This window comes from Archocentrus centrarchus, chromosome 14 (assembly GCF_007364275.1).
Source record: "Archocentrus centrarchus isolate MPI-CPG fArcCen1 chromosome 14, fArcCen1, whole genome shotgun sequence".
In the NCBI taxonomy this organism is placed as follows: domain Eukaryota; kingdom Metazoa; phylum Chordata; class Actinopteri; order Cichliformes; family Cichlidae; genus Archocentrus; species Archocentrus centrarchus.
The window spans coordinates 36463580-36484516 of NC_044359.1; the positions used below are offsets into that span (position 1 = coordinate 36463580).

The 20937-nt window shown below is 41.1% G+C and overlaps 1 protein-coding gene across 1 annotated transcript; it reads right to left on the minus strand.

The window, feature by feature from the left end:
• Positions 1 to 862: 862 nt before the first annotated feature.
• cfap58 (cilia and flagella associated protein 58) lies at positions 863 to 18449 on the minus strand. Its single transcript, XM_030747045.1, has 18 exons — positions 18366 to 18449; positions 14733 to 15002; positions 14391 to 14539; positions 14146 to 14296; positions 13483 to 13677; positions 12479 to 12616; positions 12038 to 12197; positions 11586 to 11668; positions 7723 to 7914; positions 7459 to 7620; positions 7111 to 7257; positions 2892 to 3032; positions 2599 to 2822; positions 2137 to 2245; positions 1882 to 1986; positions 1456 to 1575; positions 1118 to 1242; positions 863 to 984 (listed from the first exon to the last, which is right to left on the minus strand). Exons 1-18 carry the CDS (start codon positions 18369 to 18371, stop codon positions 873 to 875), a joined length of 2589 nt encoding a protein of 862 aa, XP_030602905.1. The 5' UTR covers positions 18372 to 18449; the 3' UTR covers positions 863 to 872.
• Positions 18450 to 20937: the final 2488 nt, after the last annotated feature.

Sequence of the window (20937 nt, forward strand, 5' to 3'; positions counted from 1 at the left end):
CTTATCTAAAGATGGGATTAAAGATATAAGTTAAAGTGATTTTTGTTGAACCTTGTCAGATGATATTTTGATATTTGGAGACAATGACTGACCTGGTCTAATTGTATTTACCTTTGTTTAACCAGGAAACAACACTTAAAAGTAAGACTCTCATCCTGGGTGAGGACAGGCCTCATTAGCTGCATTAACCTAAAACGGTTTTTGATGGTGCAGCAAACTGCTGTCAGGCAGGTTTGGTCAGTAATCAGTGCAGTAAACTCTTATGATGATAAACTGCAGTATGGCCATTCTGATCATTTTACAATCCTCAACTCTTTCAGAAAGCACACACACACAGGAGAACAGTGTGAACTGCTTGAACAGCCTGTGGTGGGTAATACAGAGATGATGGTCACTGACGAAGCAGTGAAACTCAGATGTATCTGTGCTGATGCTGCTTACGGAGCCCATCACAGACATACTGCTATTTATGACCTCTGCATAAACATGCTTTTATCCCTGCTCTTGCTCTTTTAAAATTTGCATATTCATTTGTCCTAGTATGCAAAGCACTTTGTGACTCCTGTCTGTTTGATTGCATATGAATTTTGATGTTTTGATGCTGGACTACTCACAAAGAGGAACAGGTTTAAAAATCTCAATACAACGGAAACTTGATGCAGTGCTAAAGATTTACACACATCAAAAATACTGTATTAGAACAATTAGGAAGGAACTGAAAGCAATAAATGGGTCAGCGTTCTGCTAGAAAGGTCGTGATTGAGTTTGGACACATGTTACACGAGGTTATGTAGTGATTTTGTCCCATTTTGAACTATCCATTTTGAATGTGTAAAAATGTGTCAGATTTGAATGTATTCTCCTGGAATTCATTATTTTCTTACAGGGTCATCAAACCTAAAGCCTCCTCCTGTAAAATGGGGTTTGCTGCTTAGCTGAGGCAGAAGCTCCAGGTGCTCCACCTTCATCTTTGTCCTCTGCTCACTGAGGAGACACACAATGGACAAAACTATCAGCAGCTGGACCGCTGATGTGTTCTCAGCCTGTCATAATATATTACACACATCAACAGTGACAGAAGCTTTTATTTAGAATGTGAAATTAAGATCGGCCTCACCTTTGGAGCTTTTTCTGACTTAGGTACTTCTTCTTAACATTTGCTAGCTCTGTGGCCAGTCTCTGATTCTCACTTTTGTACTCATTCATCTTTGAGTCGAGCATCCTCAGCTCTGCTATCAGTGCCTGACAAATCAGATGGAAAAACATTGTTGAGTCAGAGCTGTGAGAAACAGATGCCATGCTCTGCCTAATGTAAATTCCTGCACCTGTTATACAGACACCATGTCCTGTACAGGGTCCTTTAATTATCCTTTGATTGAAATCATTATTTATATCTAAACGTATGCACAAACAAACGACACAGATGTGTGCTGCGACACGTGGTGAGCAGAGGACCTTGAGCTTTTTGGTTCTGTCTCTGATGATCCACTGGCACTGCTGGAGCTGCTCGGCTGCCTCTGGACCCGGCTGCCGGGCCAGGATGTGCTTTAGCTCCACGTACAGCTTCTCCTTTTCCTTCATGGTCAAATTAGAAGAAAGGGAGTTATAAATAAAGGAAAGAGCATTTAGAAAGCAAAGGCATCAAAACACATTATTATTATTGCCACAGTAAAACCTCAGAACCCCATTCCAGATACATTATATGCCTTTTTAGAAAAAAAATATAATTATGTTTTAAGCCACTACATAATCTGAAAGGATACGCATCCATGAGTCACACTTATTTTTCTGAACAAACATAAGCTTTCATGATGAAAAGACTAATGATCCAAAGAGGCATATACAGAGGCATGCTGAGGTTACTTAGATTAGTTAGTTAACCTGCAATAAGAGCTCACGTTCCTCGATCTCCTGGGTCTTGGTGATCAGGCGCTTCTGTAAGGACTGAATCTTCTGGATGAGCTCGTATTTACCAGGATCGCTCCCCTGCAGGTCAGTCATTTACAACATGCGAAACATGTGATCACACTTCATGTGTTTGTCACTGTGAAGACAGCCTGCAGGACAGCCAGTGCCGCAGCAGTTTCAATCGAACACACACACACACACACACACACACACAGACAAATCTTTCACCTCCAGTCGCCTCCATCTGTGAATATTTATGGGCTTCAACTGCTCCTCAAGAACACTGTTCCTCGCTCTCTCTCTGAGCAGCTGCCTCTGCAGGTGGAACAGCTCTTGCCTGAAACACAACATCTCATATTAACATAATTTCCATCTAAATTCTGTCCACAAACTGGAGGCAAAAGCACTGGTCTATTACTTCACCCTATTAATTAGGAGTTGAAAGCTAATGTAGTCTGTTATGAAAAAATATAAAAGAGTTACTGGAATTTGGAATGTTAAGAAGGATACATTTGAAATGTATGAAAATAATTTAATGTTTTATAGAAGTGGTTCCTCTTGCCAACTTGCTCCTTTGCCTTTTACTCTAAATACTGCTCATTGCAGGTCACTTTATCTCACCATCTCACCCTCCTACTCCTTCTTTATTATTCTCTTCATCCTCACTGGGCCACAAATGCCTCTCTTTACCTCAGCTCTTCTGTGTTGGGCAAAGTCTTGTCCAGGATGTTCTTCTTGCGTCGGAGCCTCTTGATCTCCAGCTTGAGCAGGCAGATGTCTTCCATCCTCTGCTTGTAGTGGAAGTCACCCTTGCTCAGGATTGACTGCTGGATCCTGATCTTCTCATACAACAGTGCGCGCTCATCATTGCAGTGCAGCAGCTGCTTGCCTAGGCTGTCCCGCTCTCTGATCACCTTGAGAGAACACATAATCAGAGCCTAGTCTTCCTCCGTCTCTGCCTGTCCACCTTTCTGCTCCTTTACCTGTTCCAGCTGTTTCTTCTGCTGGATCTGCTCAGCATCACAGTCTGCTATTATCTTCTGCAGTTTTTGCTGCTCTGTTTTCTGACTGTCTACACGCTGCTTTGTGTCTTCCAGCTGCAGCTTAATCAACTGCAGTTCCCCCTGTGGCAGGAGATGGAGATGGATGCAAACATGGAATTAATTCAGTTTAGTACAATTTTATTTATATAACACCAGTTCACAACAACAGTCCCCTCATTTACATGCACCAATTATAATCTGTCAGACAAATATGACTCAAACCACTTTACTGGTTTTCTCGTTCGCTTTGGCACAGTTCTCACGGCAGAAAGTCTCACTACTCTTAATGCAGCCCCCCCACCCACCCACATTAGCCTTCCTCATTGTTTTTAGACACTCTGCTAATGTTTCTGCTTCACTACTAAAGATATTTGTTACTGAGTTCATGAGCTTCTCACTTGTATCTCACAACTCAACAAACTCCAGATTGTTCACTTTCCTGAATGCTGTCCATCACTGCATTCCTGTTTTCAGTTAAATTACTTTAAACTTTTGTTAAATATGTAAGACAGCTGCGAGCCAACAGGAGTGGCCCCCGGTGTCATGCAGCCCACCTGCTTCAAGGCCACATGTGCTGTGCTCTTTGGCATACCCTGTTTGTAACGAGTGGCTGGTTGAGTTCCTGCTGCCTTCCTAGCAGCTCAAAGCCCTCTGACCTCTGACACAGAGAACTGAAAACTCACTGGATATTTTCTCTTTTTCAGGTTGTATATGTTTTCTTTGTTTGGTGCTTATGGTTTCACATGTATCATTTTGCTTTTTTCCATTTCAGCGATTCTGTGAAGTTTCAAATAAATCCGTCACAGTTCATTTTGTGTCTCTTTCCTCTACATCAGACCCACATTTTCACTTCACTCATTCCACTCAGTAAGATTTTGATAAAAGTAAAAAAAAAACAATGTCTGACTTAAAACAGCGGTGAAAGGTTTGTACTCATCACAGAGTTGAAGTGATTTGATTGTTGTCTTTTCCACAGTTGAGTCTGTGTTATGAAAAATGCCTCAACTGTTCTGGGAACTGCATTAAGAGTGCTGAGAATGACTTTCCTGCTGTGAGTATCGCACCAAAACAATTGAGGAAAAAAGTAATACAGCTGTTTATTTTCACCATTGTGCTCTTTTTAAAATTCTAACTAGGGCTTATGGGCTGCTGCAGCTCAGGAGGTAGAACGGGTCATGTTTGACCTGGAAGGTTGGTGGTTCCATTCCTGGCTGCTTCAGTCTGCATGCCGGAGGGCAAGATACTGAACCCCAAGTTGCTTCTGATGTGTTTATCAGAGTGTGAATGTTTGACGCAGCAAATGAATGAAGTTATGATAGTTATAAAGCACTTTGAGTGCTCCAGTAGAAAGGTGCTACATAAGACCCAGACCAACCCAGTGATGAAGTGGGATTTTTCTCCAGGTTGTCCATGTGCGTCAGTATCGAAGGTGCAGTACTCCGTCCTTTCCTTCTCGATCTTCAGGGTGCTGTAGTCTCACAGCAAACATCGTGCCATCACATTATTTACAGTATTGAGCAGTCGAGTGTAAGTGCAGGTAGATTCTCCTGTGACACATTTACACTGCAATGAACACATCAGGAGCAGCCCAAGGATACTTTGGCAGGCTGACTGGATCAGCCAGGGATTGAACCACCAATCTTTTGAATAGATGACCTGCTCTGCCTCCTGAGCCGATGAGTGAATCATGAATTCTGCTTCACATCTTTCATTTACCTCATGAACTTTTCCACTGATGTAATGAAAGATTATTAGAAAAAGACACGGGAGGTAATTATTCCACTGCAACCCCAGTGTGCACTGAATGATAAATGGCAAACAGACTCGTTCTTATACAGCACTTTTCTACTACTCTACTCTACTCTATTCTACTCTACTTGAGCACTCAAAGCAAACATGTCTTCATTCACTGATTCACACACACATTCATACAACCACTTTCTAAATGCTTTCTATCTAATATTCACACACACACACACACACACACACACACACACACACACACACACACACACACACACAATCACACTCAGATGAACACATCAGGAGCAACTCGGGGTTGCAATAAATATTCCACTTCTACTGCATGACATTGAACAGGAGTAACCCTCCAATCTCATTGTACATGCTGTATAATGACAAATAAAGGCTTTCTATTCTATTCATTCTATTCTATTCATTCTATTCTATTCTATAATGAAAATACAAAATAAACGTAGAAGTCAGCATAATATTACGGCCCCATTTCATAACAGAAAACCCTTCAGCAGACATCTGATCACCTTCTGCAAAATTATTTTGCCCTAATTTGGTAAAGATTTAATGCATATTCAATATTAACAATACTTACTAAATCAAAACAATTTTAAGCATGCTGTAAGAGATTGATATTCTGTGATTATCTTTAACATTTCTGTAAATACTTTTTGGAAACACCTCCTAGAACAGACAAAACATTTCCATGGTGAACAAATTAGAGAAAGTATATAATGCACTCTGTACAAGGGTCTACACTACATAATGTCTTTCCATTTATGTAATCTATAACAATAAACCAGATATAAAGCATATTACAAGGTATTATCATATTATACTCCTCTGTGTGCAGGAATATGACTACATAATGCATCCATAATCTGCTGATATCAATGCATTATGTATAACATCACTATAATAATAAGGCAACCATGGTGTTTACATTTGAGCAATATTGCTGAGCAGTAGGTATGGCTTTAATATTGCTCAATGATGAGTCATAGTCTGTACTATTTATGGCCATGAGTCATCCCTGAACAGCATGATAGACGATGCTCAGCCAATCAGCAGTTGGCATCACAGGCTAATCAATAAGGCTGCAGCACTTAACCTCAAAATATGGAATTCCCCAGTTTCTCACTATCAGCTACTGCAAGCTGTTCAGTGACCTAGGTCATTTCAGTTGAGTAGGTATAGCCAATCACATAGCACAATATGACCACACAATTAGGCTAAGCCAGGCATGTGATCAGGGTAGAGCAGGTCACCTACTGATTGGAAGGTCAGCGGTTCGAATCCTGGCTATTCCAGGCTGCATGCCAATGTATCCTTGGGCAAGATACTTAACCCCAAATTGCTCTCCGACGCAACCGTTGGAGTGTGAATGTGTGTGAATGTTAGGTAATGAAAAGCACTTAGCTTAGATAATCATGGAAGTGCTGGTGTGAATGGGGTAAATGTAAACATGTTTTGTAAGTGCTTTGAGTGCTCAGAAAGAGTAGAAAAGCGCTATATGAGAACTAGTCCATTTACCATCATTAGCATATATTATCATAGCATTAGCAGCCTGAAATCCTCCATATTGTTTAGTCTTCACTTCAGATAAATACAGTGTACAAAGGTACTAAACATCCCGGAATATGAATATTGCTTTCCGCATCTACTCCTTGTGATTTTGGAGTCTATAGGCCAGAAAGGTAAAACCTCACAAACCGATGCTCAGACAGATGGACAGAATGACAACAATATCCTCCCGCTTCAAATTGGGTGGGAGGATCGAAACAGTAGCAAACATCAGAGTGATGTCCATTCCAGCTGTCACGGGGCAATAGGGCTCCCACAGAGAGAAAATCGACCATTCACACCTATGAAAAATATGGAATCACCACTTAACCTTGGGTGGGTGGAAACCACAGGAAGAACATGCAAGCTAAATACAGAAAAGCCCAGCAGACAGGTGGTATGAACCCAGAATCTTCTAGCTTTGGAGCGACTGTGTTAATCATTGCAGCTGCCTCAGTCTCAGACCAAGCACTGCAGGAGAGGGCAACTAAAGTAAATTTTCTTGTGAAACGCTTCCCCCTAGTGGTCAAAGTTTTAGTTACATTTTGCAGAAGGCATTTTTTTTTTTTTTACAAGTACTTTTAAGTTACAAAGCACTTCTAAATAAAAGTATTAAAAAATGAAGAGAGTTTACAAATGAAAACTTAAATCTAGAGCTGATTTTACAAAGCAGCAATGCAGCACAGCTCTGGAGTCAAAACTATCCAGAATGGCTATGTGGGATTGAAATGAAGATATTTTTACAAGAGTCGAGTTACTAAAAGGTTAAAATATCAACAGATAAATGATGACAAGGTCAGAGCCACACCCCATGATGAACCCCTGTGGCACACTTCCATACCTTGAGGGCCTCATTATCCTTCTCTAAGCGCTTGTGCTCCTGTTGATCCTTGGCAAGGGCCAGCTCCTTCACGCTGATCTCATCTCTGAGCCGAGTGACTTGGTTGTTCATGATCTTCATCTTCCTCTTCATCTCTGCAATCTCTTCCTAAGGCAGAGAGACAGAACAGTGCCATACAAAAGAAAGAGGAATTACAGTATGACCATCTGTAAATATGGTGTGTTTAATACAGACCCTCAGTGTAGGTTGTTGTTGTACATGCATGAATCTCAGGAGGATTACTTTCCCATTTCCCTGAGTGATGAGTGGTGATATCAGCAGTGAGTCACATGATCACTTTGCTGTTACCTGAGTCTCAATCAGGTTTTTGCTGTAGAGGTTCCTTTCAGACGCGACAGTCTCCAGCAGGTTCTCTTGCTGTTTGAGCTTACACACAGCCTCAGTGACCTTCTTCCTCCAGTCAAATATCTCCACCTCTCTAACTTCTACGTCATTCATTTTCTGTTGCACCTGTGGAAAGGAGGAAAATTTCATTCATAAAAAGTGTGCTGAAATATTCAAATTAACTTTAACAAGCTCATCCAGCAGACTAGCTCCTCTTGCATGACCCACCTTCTGCATGAGGCTGCTGGTCTCGTTGATGTAGCGGTCGCGCTCTTTTTCCAGCTGCTGGATGATCTTGCGCTGCTTCTGGGCCTCCTGGCGGTAACCACTGATCTCGTGCTCCAAAGTTCTCTTATCCTGCTCAAGAAGCTTGACAAGGTTCTGCTGCTTCTCAGTTGACTGCACAGCTTTGATCATGTTCTGTTCATGGGAAAACAAACAGGTCATGCACCAGAACCCAAACAATATGTTGGTTCTGGTGTTGAATCTGTACAGTAAGCATTAACACAGGCTCTAAACAGACAACACACTCACTTTGTACTGTTGTAGAAAAACAACTGGCTGCTGCTGATGAATAGTGAGCTAGGTAAATACCCTTTATCAGTTACTCCTGCTCACCACTGTTTACATTCATAATGACATAATATGCCAGTAGTTACAAGAGCATCTCTAAAAAACATCAGAATGCAACAGTTTTAAGCAACACAATTATGACAACAAACACTGAAACTGAGAAGTTTGATGCTTTTTTGAAACCTTTATCCTCACACTGAATTTCATGTGAGTCAGATGTTTCAAAAAAGCTGCATCCCAGAGAGCCTGAGCATGTAAAACTGTACAATCCTCTGTAGACAAAGGACACAGAGGAAACCAACATGATCACCTTGATCTCTGAGCCCTCAGACAGTCTGCATTCAAAGCAAAATGATTGTAAACTGCAGGAAAAGGATATCAGTGATTCAAAAATGAAAGCTAAAACTCTCCAAAGAAAAAACATATATAAACAGCATCCAGAACCACTGCCACTCTTCCAGGGCACAAAATCATTTATAATGGCCTGAGGTGAAGAGGAAAACTGTCCTGTGGGCTGTTCTAACATGGTGTAGATAGGAAGTGAAACAGTATAGGGGTAATCATGAAGGAATGGGAATAGTGTTTGTATGTGATGTATATGTGAATAGTGTTTTGGAGGTGAAGAGAGCGTCAGACAGGATTGTGAATGTTGTCAGCACATATCCCCACAGGTTGGATGTCAAACGAGAAAGAGAAACTCTGGGGTAAGTTGGATAAAATGGTAGAGAGCGTCCCTGTGAGGGAGAGGGTGGTGATTGGAGCAGACTTCAGTGGATATGTAGGTGAAGGAAACAGAGGTGATGAGGAGGTGTTGGGTAGATATGGTGCTAAAGAGAGAAATGCAGAAGGGCAGATGATTTTGCAAACAGGGTATAAATGGCTGTGGTGAACACATACTTCCACAATAGGATGGAAGATAGGGTGACTATAAGAGTGGAGGAAGGTGCTCACAGGTGGACTACGTCTTATGCAGAAGGTGGAATCCAAAAAGGATGAGAGACTGCAAGTTGTTGTCAGGGGAGAAAGTAGCTAGGCAGCACCGGATGGTAGTCTGTAGTTTGGAAATTAAGAGGAGGAAACAAGTGAAGGCAGAGGCAAGGACTAAATGGATGAAGTTAGTAAAGGAAGAATGTTGCAGAGAGTTTAGGGAGGAGTTGAGACGGGCTCTGGGTGGTAGGGAAGCGTTACCAGATGACTGAGAAATCACAGCTATAGTGCTCAGAGAAACTACCAAGAAGGTGTTTGGTGAATCCTCTGGACAGAGGAAAGAGGACAAGGAGACCTGGTGGTGGAATGAGGAAATACGGGAAAATATTGAAGGAAAAGAGATCATCAAAGTAAAAGTGTTCTAACCAGTGAAGAGAGAGTGTTGAGAAGATGGAAGGAGTACTTTGAGGAGCTGATGAACGAAGAAAATTAGAGAGAGGAGGACAGATGGAGGACAGCTGGTGAATCAGGAATTATAGATGATTAGTAAGAAGGATGTGAGAACAGCCAATGAAGATGATGAAGAGCGGAAACACGGTTGGTTTAGATGACAGACTGGTGGAAATGTCTAGGAGAGAGGACAGTGGACTTTTTAACCAGACTGTTTAACACAAACTTGAATAATTAGAAAATGTTTGAGCAATGGAGAAGAAGTGTTACCGATATTCAAGAACAAGGGTGATGTGTTGAGCTGTAGTGACTACAGAGGGTTAAAGTGGATGAACCAAACTATGAAGCTATGGGAAAGAGTTGTTGAAGCTAGGTTAAGAAGAGAGATGATGATCAGAGAGCAGAAATATGGCTTCATGCTGAAAAAGAGCTCTACAGATGTGATGTTTGCTTTGAGAGTGTTGATGGAGAAGTACAGAGAAGGTCAGAAGGAGTGTCACTGTGTCTTTGTGGATCTAGAGAAAGCATATGAGAGGAACGAACGGTAGTGCTGCATGAGGAAGTCAGTAGTAGCATGTGAGGGCGGTGCAGGACAGTGAGACAGTGGTGAGGTGTGTGGAAGAAGTGACAGATGGAATCAAAGTGGGGCTGGGATTACATCGGGGATCTGAGCCCCTTATTGTTTGCAGTGATGACGGACAGGTTAACAGATGAGGTCAGAAAGGAGAAGAGGAATGAAAGTCAGTAGAAGTACGACAGATTAGATGTGTGTGAAGGAGACGGGTGTAGCAGTGAAGCTGCAAGGAGTAGAGGTAGTGAAGGTAGACAAGTTTAAATGCCTGGGGTCAACCATCCAAAGCAACTGACAGTACACCAGAGAAGTGATGGAGAGAGTGCAGGCAGGGTGGAGCGAGTGGAAATGAGTGTCAGGGATGATTTGTGACAGAAGGAGAGCAGCAAGAGTGAAAGGGAACATTTACAAGATGGTAGTGAGTCCTGCTGTGATGCTTGGTTTGGAGACGTGACACTGACCAAAAAAAAAAAAAACAGGAGGCTGAAGTGGAGGTGGCAGAGCTACAGATGCTAACATCATCACTGGGAATGACCAGAACGGACGAGCAACCCACAGATCCCTTCAGGGAGCAGCCAAAATAATAATAATAAGAAGAAAAAATACACAGGTTTGGGGGTGACATATGCTGCACCAGACATCATGTTTATTTGAGAAGGCTTGCCAGACCACATTGTGCCTCATAATCCAACAGAACGACAGCCTGAGTGCTAAACAGACCGACAGCTCAGAGCTGGAATATTATGAAACAAAGGAGGTACAAACTCAGGCTCCAACAAGTCATCGAGTAACTCAAATAACTCAGTTACAAAAAAACTCTGAAGCAAAATCTTTGCTTCGATGCTTCGATGCTTCGATGCTTCGATGCACGACTCTGTAGAGCTCACTATGTAAGCGTGAGCGTTTCACACATATTTGTGAATAAAAATAGACCTGCAATAGAAAAGTATTGAGGAGCATGCCTGTGAATAAAAAATATGACAACACTGAGCCCACTCAGCCCCCAGTTCCCCCAACAACAAGACTGATAACACGACAGCAGCACTGACGATGCTGTCACAGTTTAACGTGGACCTGTCTACACACAAACGGCAAAGAACCACCGACACCATCATAACGCCTGTTTTCTACACTGAAGCACAGGACACATGTCACTGCAGCCACCACATGCTCCTTTAAAGGCTTACAGCCACACACGCTTACTCATTCACTACCACACATAAACACACACACATGAACACACACCAAAATTACATCATCCAGGAGATTCAACACTGTCAGAGCTCTGTTTCTGTATCCATCCTGCTGAGCAGCTCAGTTCACAAACAGTATTCTTAAAAAAAGATGGAAAATATTCCCATGCTCCATCGTTTTGGAAAGGTTTTGCTGAAATCAAATTCAAAATGAGCATATATTGCAAAAAAACAAAAACATAAAAACACTGTTTTTCAACATTTGATAAATATTTGAGCTATTTTCCATTCAGTACAGCTTTGAAATCATCTGTACAGTTTTTATGTACATCCTATAATATGTCCCAGCTTGGCGCTGACCTAAGCTGCAGTGTTACCTTATTTAAGAGGTCTCTCTCTCGGATCAGCTCATCCATGGCTTTCTTGTCAACTTCCACCTGCTTTTGGGAAGATTCAAGATCTGTAGAGGAAATTGGAGGAGATTACTCACAGTGATGGGCAACAGTTTCTGCTCCTGTTGTTTTTGGCCTTAATTCATCAGCCACCAATTATTCTATTTCCATAATTAAAATGCAAGATTTTCAGCAGCTGCTGTTCCTGGTCTAGAAAGGGAAACATTTTACAGAATGATTCAAACGGTTTTTATTACAGCATTTTGTGTTACCGCAAAAAGACACTCACCTTCTAATTATTACTGCCACTTCCTCAAATAAGGTATTTTAAATGTGTCGCTATATGCTTGCAAAGGTTCTACTTTTAAATGTACAGATGTAGATGTAAGCTGGTCATTTATGTGTGTTTCTCTGAGTCATAAAGTAAGCTGCTTTACCTTTCTCCAGACCAGCAATCTGTGCTTTGAGTGTCTCCCTCTGCACATCCACATCAGCTTTCTGATCCTCTATGTGGTGGAACTTCTTCTGGATGGCTTCTCTCATCTTTGTTTGTTTGGCAACTTCCTGACGCATCTGACTCACCTCCTCTTCTCTCATCTGACCAGTGGAGGCAGCGAGGTGTTTGAAACATTACACATGGTGATGGAGGAGATATGGATATGGACAGCACATGTTACTGTGCATGCATAGCACAGTGACTCTGGCTACACTGTGACTACACTCTTTAATGAACACTCTAAACAATATCCTGTTGTGGTTCCATAAAATATAACCTAGAATGTGGATCTGCACATAACACACAAAAAAATGTATATACTGTAGGTACTGTGTATTAACTAAAGAGGTAGAGGTGTGTCACGGTTGTTGGTACAATGTACCTTAAGCTCATTTGCATTCTGCTGGTTTTGCAGGGACAGGTGTTCTTTGGTTGATGAGAGCTGCTCACACTCCTGCTGCAGCTTAGTGTTCTTCACCTGCATCTGCTCCAGCTCCTTGGCTGACCGTTCATTCATGATCTGTCACAGTTAGAGAAGGATTGAGGCCTCTATTACTGCCTCAGTTTTAATCACACAGACACATTCAATTCAGTTCAATTCAGTTTTATTTCTGTAGCACCAATTCACAACAATCTGCTGTGACAGGCTGGATTGAGGGGAAAGAGAAGAGGGCAGACAGAGACAGGACAGAGCAGAGAGAGACAGTTTCTTTCCTCCTTTTTTCAGCTGGTCCCTTCAGGGCTTGCCACAGCAGATCATTTTCCTTCATCCCACACCATCCCTAAGATTCTCTTCTGCCACACCAACCCTCTGCATGTTCTCCTTCACTATATCCATGAAACTGATCTGAGGTCTTCCTCTTTTCCTCCTGGCTGGCAGCTTCACATTCAACATCCTTTGTCCAATATATTCACTGTCCCTCCTCGGCATGTGTCGAAGCCTTGCCTCTCTCACTAACTTGCCTTCAAAATGCTTGTCCTCTGATATAATCATTCCTAATCTTACCCATTCTGGTCACTCCCAATGAAGATCTTAGTGTCTTCATATCTTCATCACCTCTAGCTCCTCCTGTCTGTCTGTCAGTGCCACTGTGCTATCCTTCAGTCACGAATCACCTGACACTCGCCTCCACCCACTCCACCCTGCCTGCACTCATCTTGTGCACTGTCCATTGTGTTGGATAAAAGCAACAAAAGTTTTGACATTGAAAGGAAAGAGCTCATGCTACTCAGCATCCAGAGATGTTGTGGGTAAGATATGGTAATAATAATAAAAATAATTTATGCAATAATAAGCTATAGTTTTAACAGAGGAAATAAATATGATAGCGGTTGTTTTTCTTCACGCTACACCAGAACGACAGTTCATCCCACTCCCTCACTTACCTTTAGATCTTTTAGCTGCTGCTCCAGTCTCTGCTGCTCCTCTTTGGCCTTTTGACCCTGCAGATTCAGAGCTCTGATTTCACCCATCTTGGCCTCCATATCAATATGCAGCTGCTTTACCTCCTTGTCCAGTTTTTCCTTCAGCCTTGTTTCCCGGGAAATCTCATTCTGTTGCACCTGAAGCTCCTGCTGGAGCTGGGTTCAGACAGCGGTTTGGTGTTAGACTGGAATTTTAGTTTGTTTGACAGAATCAGTGAAACCCTACCATTTAGCAATTAAATGAAATCTGCAGCGCCTGAAAATACTACATTAGAGTATGGTTATGTGCACTGGGGGGTTTGTTGCCACAAAAGTGCAACAAATACCCATCTGTACATATACGGATGCGGTAATAATGGAGTTTAATGATGAATGGGGGCTTTTATTAAAACCTTTCCTGGTCACAATTACTGTGAAGGAACCATTCCTCAGCACCCACACGCTGAACCCTTAAATGCTGAGGCTACACATGAAGGAAGTTTACACATCTCACAGGATGTGAGTTAGATCATGATGCATCTCTGTGCAACATGTGACCGTGAGAACCAGACCTCGTGTCCCTGTGCTCTGCTGTATGCTTCTGTTGTGTTGTATTTCTTGTAGTTTGAATTTAAATGCATTTACCTGAGAGATATTCTCCATGGCACGCTCTCTTTTGGCCTCTGTCTCTTGCTGGGTTGCAATGGCCTTGTTCAGTTTTTCTCTCAGACCCTCTGCTGTAGTCAGCAGCTGATCCCTCTCTTTGGTCAGCTCATCAATCATGTTAAGTAGATCACTAAAAAACAAAACAAGAAACACACATATTAAAGATGGTCCCCTCCACTAAATCCAAAATATCTGTACAGTCAAAAAATGGAGAATAGACACACTTCTGTTCTTGGCCCTTGGAAAACCCAGTCTGCATTTCAGCCATTTTCATTAGGTTGGAAACATCTTCTTGTAGTTTTCTGATGGTCCCTTTGTCCTGTTTCTCTTTATCATGAGCACCATCAACCATTTTCCAAGCTTTATCCAGCTCCTACAGAGGAAGCAAATGATTTTGTTAGTAAAACTTATACAATCTACAAAATTATAAAGAACGCTGAAAAAAACAAACAAACAGATTTCTATACCAGACAGCTCATGATGAGCAAATTAGTGCTCTGGTCAAACATCTCAGTGAATAAGACATTCTGCACTGTGCTGGAGTCTCTTGTGTTGTGGGCACATACCCGCTTCAGTGATGTTATTGTTGTTGCATCTTCCTGGGATAATTTCAGGGCCGCAGCCACTTTAGTTGAGGTGGAGACAATCTCTGCATTCAGCTCCCTGCATTTAGACATTAGCCTCTTTTCGTTCTCTCTTGACTTCTTCAGCGCATGGATGAGCTTCTCGTACTCCACCCGGATCTTGTCCATACCCTTGTCCCCAACCAGCTCACCAAGGACGACCTGAAACTCCTCCAAGGACGCAAAAGGATCTTCTCCTGTTGACCCTGTCTCCTGAAAACACAGCAGGTCCACAGACTGTAAGTCTGTCAGTCAGCTCAATTTTATTTATATGGACATAACTTTCTGAAAATAAACAAATCCTAATGCATAAATAAAACCTACAACAAAAATCAAAGTGAAACTCTATTTTAAAGCAAGTATTAAAATGAAAATAGAAGCTAAACTTACCATAATATTAACATTTAATTAAAAAAAATAATTAAATTAATTACCCAGGTTAAGATTACAATTGAAGAGAATAAATAAGTACCAGAACCCACGAGGCTCCTCAGACTTGACTAAAAGTAAGTGAAAATAATATTTCAATAATATTATAATAATATTTCAACTGTTGGACAGGACTTTGTGTGGATGGAGAGATCATTGCAGGGCCTGAAGAGCTGTGTTTTAAACCACTTCCAAGACAGGAAAGGAAAGGCTGGAACAATACAGGGACTTAGAGAAGTGACAGGGGGTGCATGTGGCTGTGGCTCAGGAGGTAGAGCAAGTTATCTATTAATTGGAAGGTTGATGGTTTGATCCCTGGCTGCTCCAGTCTGCATGCCAAAGTATCCTTGGTCAAGATACTGAACCGCAAGCCCCCAATTCGTTATTGTGTGTGTGTGTGTGTGTGTGTGTGTGAATGTTAAGTAGAAAGCACTCACTTATAACTGAGCACCAATAACAATGGTCCCTCTCCTCTTTAGTCTAGGGTTTAATCCCAGGGACCCAGGATTCCCGGGAAATGGCTCGTCTTTTCCCAGGATTTGATTCATGTCATTTTCGGGAAAAATATTAAACCCTACTTTAGTCAGAGGATGCAGTGTCCATGTTTTCCAAAAATAATTTCAAATTTTGATTTGTTTGACTACAGAAGAGTTTTCCACTTTGCCTCAGTGCATCAGAGACGACAGTGGCATTTCTGGATCATGGTTCCATATGGCTTCTTCTTTACATGATAGATGTTTAACCTGCATTTGTGCCGACTGTGTTCTCAGAGAATGAGAAATGTTCCTGAGCCCATGCAGTGATTTCCTTCCTGCAGCCTGAATGCCTGAAGATTATGGGTATCCAATATTGATTTTCAGGAACAGCAGGAAGAAACCTCCAGCAAAACCAGGCTCAGGGAGGGGCAGTCATCTGCCCTGACCTTTGGCTCAGGAACCTAAGCTTTTAAAAAGCCTAGGAGCCACAAGTAGGCCTGCAATCTCAGAGTAAAGTGCTCTATTGGGCAACGTGGTCATGTGAGATCTTTAAAATATGATTGATTGTTAGAAGAAGATTTTAAAATTAAATTCTGGATTTAACAGGGAGCCAGTAAACTGCAGCTAATATGGGAGAAATATGGTTTCTCTTTCTAGTCCCTGTCAGCATTCTTGCTGCAGCGATCTGGATCAACTGAAGACTTTTCAAGGAGTTTTTAAATGAATTACAGCAGTCCAGCCTAGAATAAATGCATTGTTTAGTGTCACTCTGACACACACTGTTTCTGATTTTAGCAAGATTCTTCACAGTGCGTCTGTCCTAGAGTATCTGGTTAGACACCATGTTTCTAAGATTTTTGATGCCAAGTGCAATAACTTCAGTTTTGTCTGGATTTAGATGGAAATGAGAGGTGATACAAGTCTTTGTGTCCTTAAGACATGGCTGCTGTTTAATTGGTTTTATCATCTGGCTTCATGAATGCATAGCAATGGAAATGTATATGTCTTCTAATAATGATTAAGGGAGGCATGTATAATGTAAACAGAACAGGTTCCAGCACAGAACCCTGTGGAACTAACTTTTGTGTGTGAAGAAGACGTGAACAAATTGGAGGCTATCAAATAGCTACAATTCAAACTACTGCAGCACAATTCCTTAAATACCACAGTGTGTTCTAATCTCTGTGGTAAAATACTGTGGTCAGAGGTACTGAATGCTGCACTGAGGTCTAGCAGGACAAGCAAAAAGATCAGTCAGAGGCCATAAAAAGGTGAATTGTAACCTTCACTAATGCTGTTTCTGTACTGTGATGAATTCTGAAACTCTTCAAATAAACCGTTCCTCTGCAGATGATCAGTTAGCTGTTTTATAACTACTCTTTCAAGAATCTCTGAGAGGAAAGGAAGGTTGGAGATTGGCCTTTAATTAGCTAAGACAGCTGGGTCAGTGATGACTTAAAAAGTAATGGTTTAATTACTGCCACCTTAAGAGCCTGGCCCATTAATAAAGTTAGATTGATCATATTTAAAATGCAAGCATTAATTCATTATTATTCATGCTTTTGTCTCGTATTGATTGAACTACTGTAACTCGCTGTACATCAGTCTCAGTAAATCATCTTTGGATCACCTGCAGTTGGTCCAAAATGCTGCTGCGAGGCTACTTAAAGGATCCCCTAAGTGGTCTCATGTGACACCTATCTTGTCATCTCTGCACTGGCTCCCCAGAAAGTTCAGATTCCAGTTTAAGATCTTGGTGATCACTTTCAGACCTCTGCATGGTCAAACGCCTGCATACATTAGTGAGCTCTTACACCCACATATAACGCACAGACCGCTGAGGTCTTTATAGAGGCTTTTTTTTTTTTTTTACAGAGTAAGAAACGATTTTTTTTTCCCAGGCCAAACATTGGTCTTCTAAATGAGTGAAATTCAATTTTCTCTCCAGCTTACACGTTATCTGCAATTTTACAACTTCACAATTTTTTGAGAAACATTATTTTGAAAAATTTCCACAATTTGTAGATACAGATTTTGGTGAACCTCTGTCCATCTTTTCTTATGAGAAACTCTGCCTCTCTAAGATGCTCTTTTTTTAAATTGTTATTATTAATATACCCAGTCATTTGACTGACCTGCTGCCAGTTAACCTAATTAGTTGCAAAATCTTCCCCCAGCTGTTTATTTTTCATACTTTTCCAGCCTTTTGTTGCCCTGCTTTTTTTGAGACGTGCTGCTGTCACCAAATTCAAAATGAGCTTATATTTTTCATGAAATAGTGGTAGTAGTTTTATTTATAAATATTATCTGTCTCATATGTTCTACTGTGAATAAAATACAAGTTTATGAGATTGTGTTTATATATTTATTTATTGTACACAGCGCCCCATTTTGGTTTGTAAGAGTATTTATTTGCACCCCCCCCTCAAAAAAAAACCCTTTCACTACATAAAGACACTGAGACACGCTTCTACAGATTCTACAGCAGATGAGCGCATTACATGCTTCCTTATAATGAACTAGGTCCATAAGGTTTTCACTTCATGTTGGAGCTCTGCAGTTTTCTCCTTCCAGAAAATTAAAATGTCTCCTCTTATTAGTGCAAAAATGACCTTTCTCTGACCTTATGTTAACTGTTACTTTGACTAAATCATTTTCAAAACAAACTTACCTCCATGCTTCCAACTCACTGAAGGGACTGTATAATGTTTGCTAAAATTCCTGAGCATAGCACCAAGGTTTCTATCAACAGATCGTGTCATTGGTTGCCGAGCAACTCCTGATCTCGCGAGAGGCATGGCTCTCGAGGAATTACGGGGGGGGGGGGGGGGGGGGGGGGGGTCACGTGTTCACCCCTTCTTACATGCATCTTACAGCTCTCTCCTCCATGGATGTGTCTGCTCTCTTTTTCATTCTTTCCTGATGAAGACGCACTGCTGCACGCGCTCTAAATTTAATACTGAACGTGGGATTTATGATAATTGTTGATTTAATTTGGAATGAGAAGGAAAACGCTGTGAGTGCAGTGCTAAAACTTTGGTTCTGTCCTCTTCACTCAGTTCTTATGCTGAGGGTTAAGTACTAAGGTGCGGAGTCACAGAGGGGAAAAAAATAGCATTTTGAGAATAAAGTCGAAATACTTTTTCCAGAAAAAAGTAAAAATGTGGAGATTAAAGTTATTTATCATTTAGTACATAAACACGATGCAGTGATGAGTGTGAGGACGTTACAGACATGATGCAGAAAGCTGCATCCGCTCAGAAGGAAAAACCACACCAACGGGCAGACGCAGGAATGTCGATGGTTGCACCTTCGTGCAGAGGGGACACAATAAAGCTGATCAAGTAGTTTCATCTACCTGACACATTTTGTAGAGGGTTTAGCAGCTGTGGCAGTTGTTTAATCTCAAAACAGTATTTCTCATATTTTTGACTTTATTCTGAAAAATTTAAATTTTTTTAATGTGGCCCTAATACTCCTTCGCAGTTAAGAGCCGAGTCCCTTTCAGCTCGTCAGCAGTCATACCAGAACTGAGCTGAACCGCGTTTCAGGTTTTTACTCTTATGTAAGGAGATCAGTACATAATGGACTAGTACCTATAGTATGTAGTGCCTTTCACACAAACCGCTTTCTTACTCCAAAGCTCATCCAATCACTTTAATCTATTGATTGTTAGGCCAATACTTGCTCCCTTATCGAGTTTGCTCCTTTCTACTAATATTCCACTAATTTGCGCTGCTCTTGGCAGGTAATTACTGAAATCAGTCCCCGAGGCATGGGCTACACATGCGGCTGCCCCTGGCCACCAGGGGGCCCCCAAGCTCACCCACATTTATCTTTTTTTTTTTCTCTTTCTTTTTTATACACATGCCAATGTCCTAAAAGAAAGAAGCAACTATTCCAGCAGCACAGATCTGTACAGTTGTAACAATATAAATTTAATGAGTGGGCTACACTGTCGCACAGACAGTATAGCGAACAGTGTCTGTCCGCTTTATTGAGTCTGAACAAATGATTTCAATGCAAAATCATTTGTTCTTTGTTTTGTTTCATTGTCTCAATCACTAAGCCCCTGTATAGCTTAGTACAGTTTGTATAATAGCATAGTATAGTATAGTATAGTATAGTTTATTAGTCTGTATTGTTAGTATTGTTTGTTTAATCTTTATTTAATTTTTTATTTAATTTTATCATTATTTTATTTTTTACATCTATTGTCTGGATTCTATTTATTATGTGTATTAAGCTGCTGGATGCCCTAATTTCCTTCGGGATCAATAAAGTATCTATCTATCTACACTGACGTCCTGCCAGGGTGCATTCAGGTAGTTTGGGCAGGCATCAGCAGTTGTGGCCTGTGTGAAATAAAGTTAAAAAAAAAAAAAAAGGAGTTGTGGCCTGATGGTCCATCAGTTACAGTCATTTGTGGATGAAGATACAAAACAGAATGGACCTGTCCCTGTGAGGCAGAGAAGAGGAAAAGGAGAAGATTAGAGGAAGAAAAAGATAAAGGTCATGGAAACATACCTTTGTCAGGTTGCATGGATCGACTAGTGGACCTCACTTTTAACAGCATAATAACATATTTCCTGTACTTCTTGTAGCAGTGGGCCCAATTGCTGACCATTTGTGTTCAATATTAGTCCATTAATTCTCAGCAATTCTGTATGCTGAATAACTGTTATTTACATATTACAAATGGCTTATTTACTAGTCTGTAATTAGGTGCATTTGCATAGTCATGCAAAAATATACATGTTTTAGATTAAAACAATCCAACATGTCCAAAAGCAGGTCAAACACCCTAAATCACACATTTCCTATACAGCCTTTGCCCTCTAGATTGCATTGATACTTATCCCACCCCCCTCAATGTCATGGACATGACATAGTTTTACAATGTGTATCACACTGAAATACAGCTTTATCTATCCATGAAGCCAGATGACACACATCAATTAGTTAAACTGCAGGAATGTCTTAAAGACATTAAGGCCTGGATGACCTCTAATTTCCTGCTTCTAAATTCAGATCAAACTGAAGTTCTTGTTCTCGGCCCCACAAATCTTAGAAACATGGTGTCTAACCAGATACTTACTCTGGATGGCATTACTTTGGCCTCCAGTAACACTGTGAGAAATCTTGGAGTAATTTTTGACCAGGATATGTCCTTCAATGCACATATTAAACAAATATGTAGGACCGCTTTTTTGCATTTGTGCAATATTTCTAAAATTAGAAAC

Bases quoted from the DNA above. Each gene is read 5' to 3' on its own strand.
- cfap58 (XM_030747045.1), bottom strand. The intron at 12,198-12,478 runs GTACATTGTACC...TCCACTGGTCAG, and splicing joins AGAATGCAAATGAGCTTAAG to ATGAGAGAAGAGGAGGTGAG. The intron at 1,576-1,881 runs GTTAACTAACTA...TTGACCATGAAG, and splicing joins AACGTGAGCTCTTATTGCAG to GAAAAGGAGAAGCTGTACGT.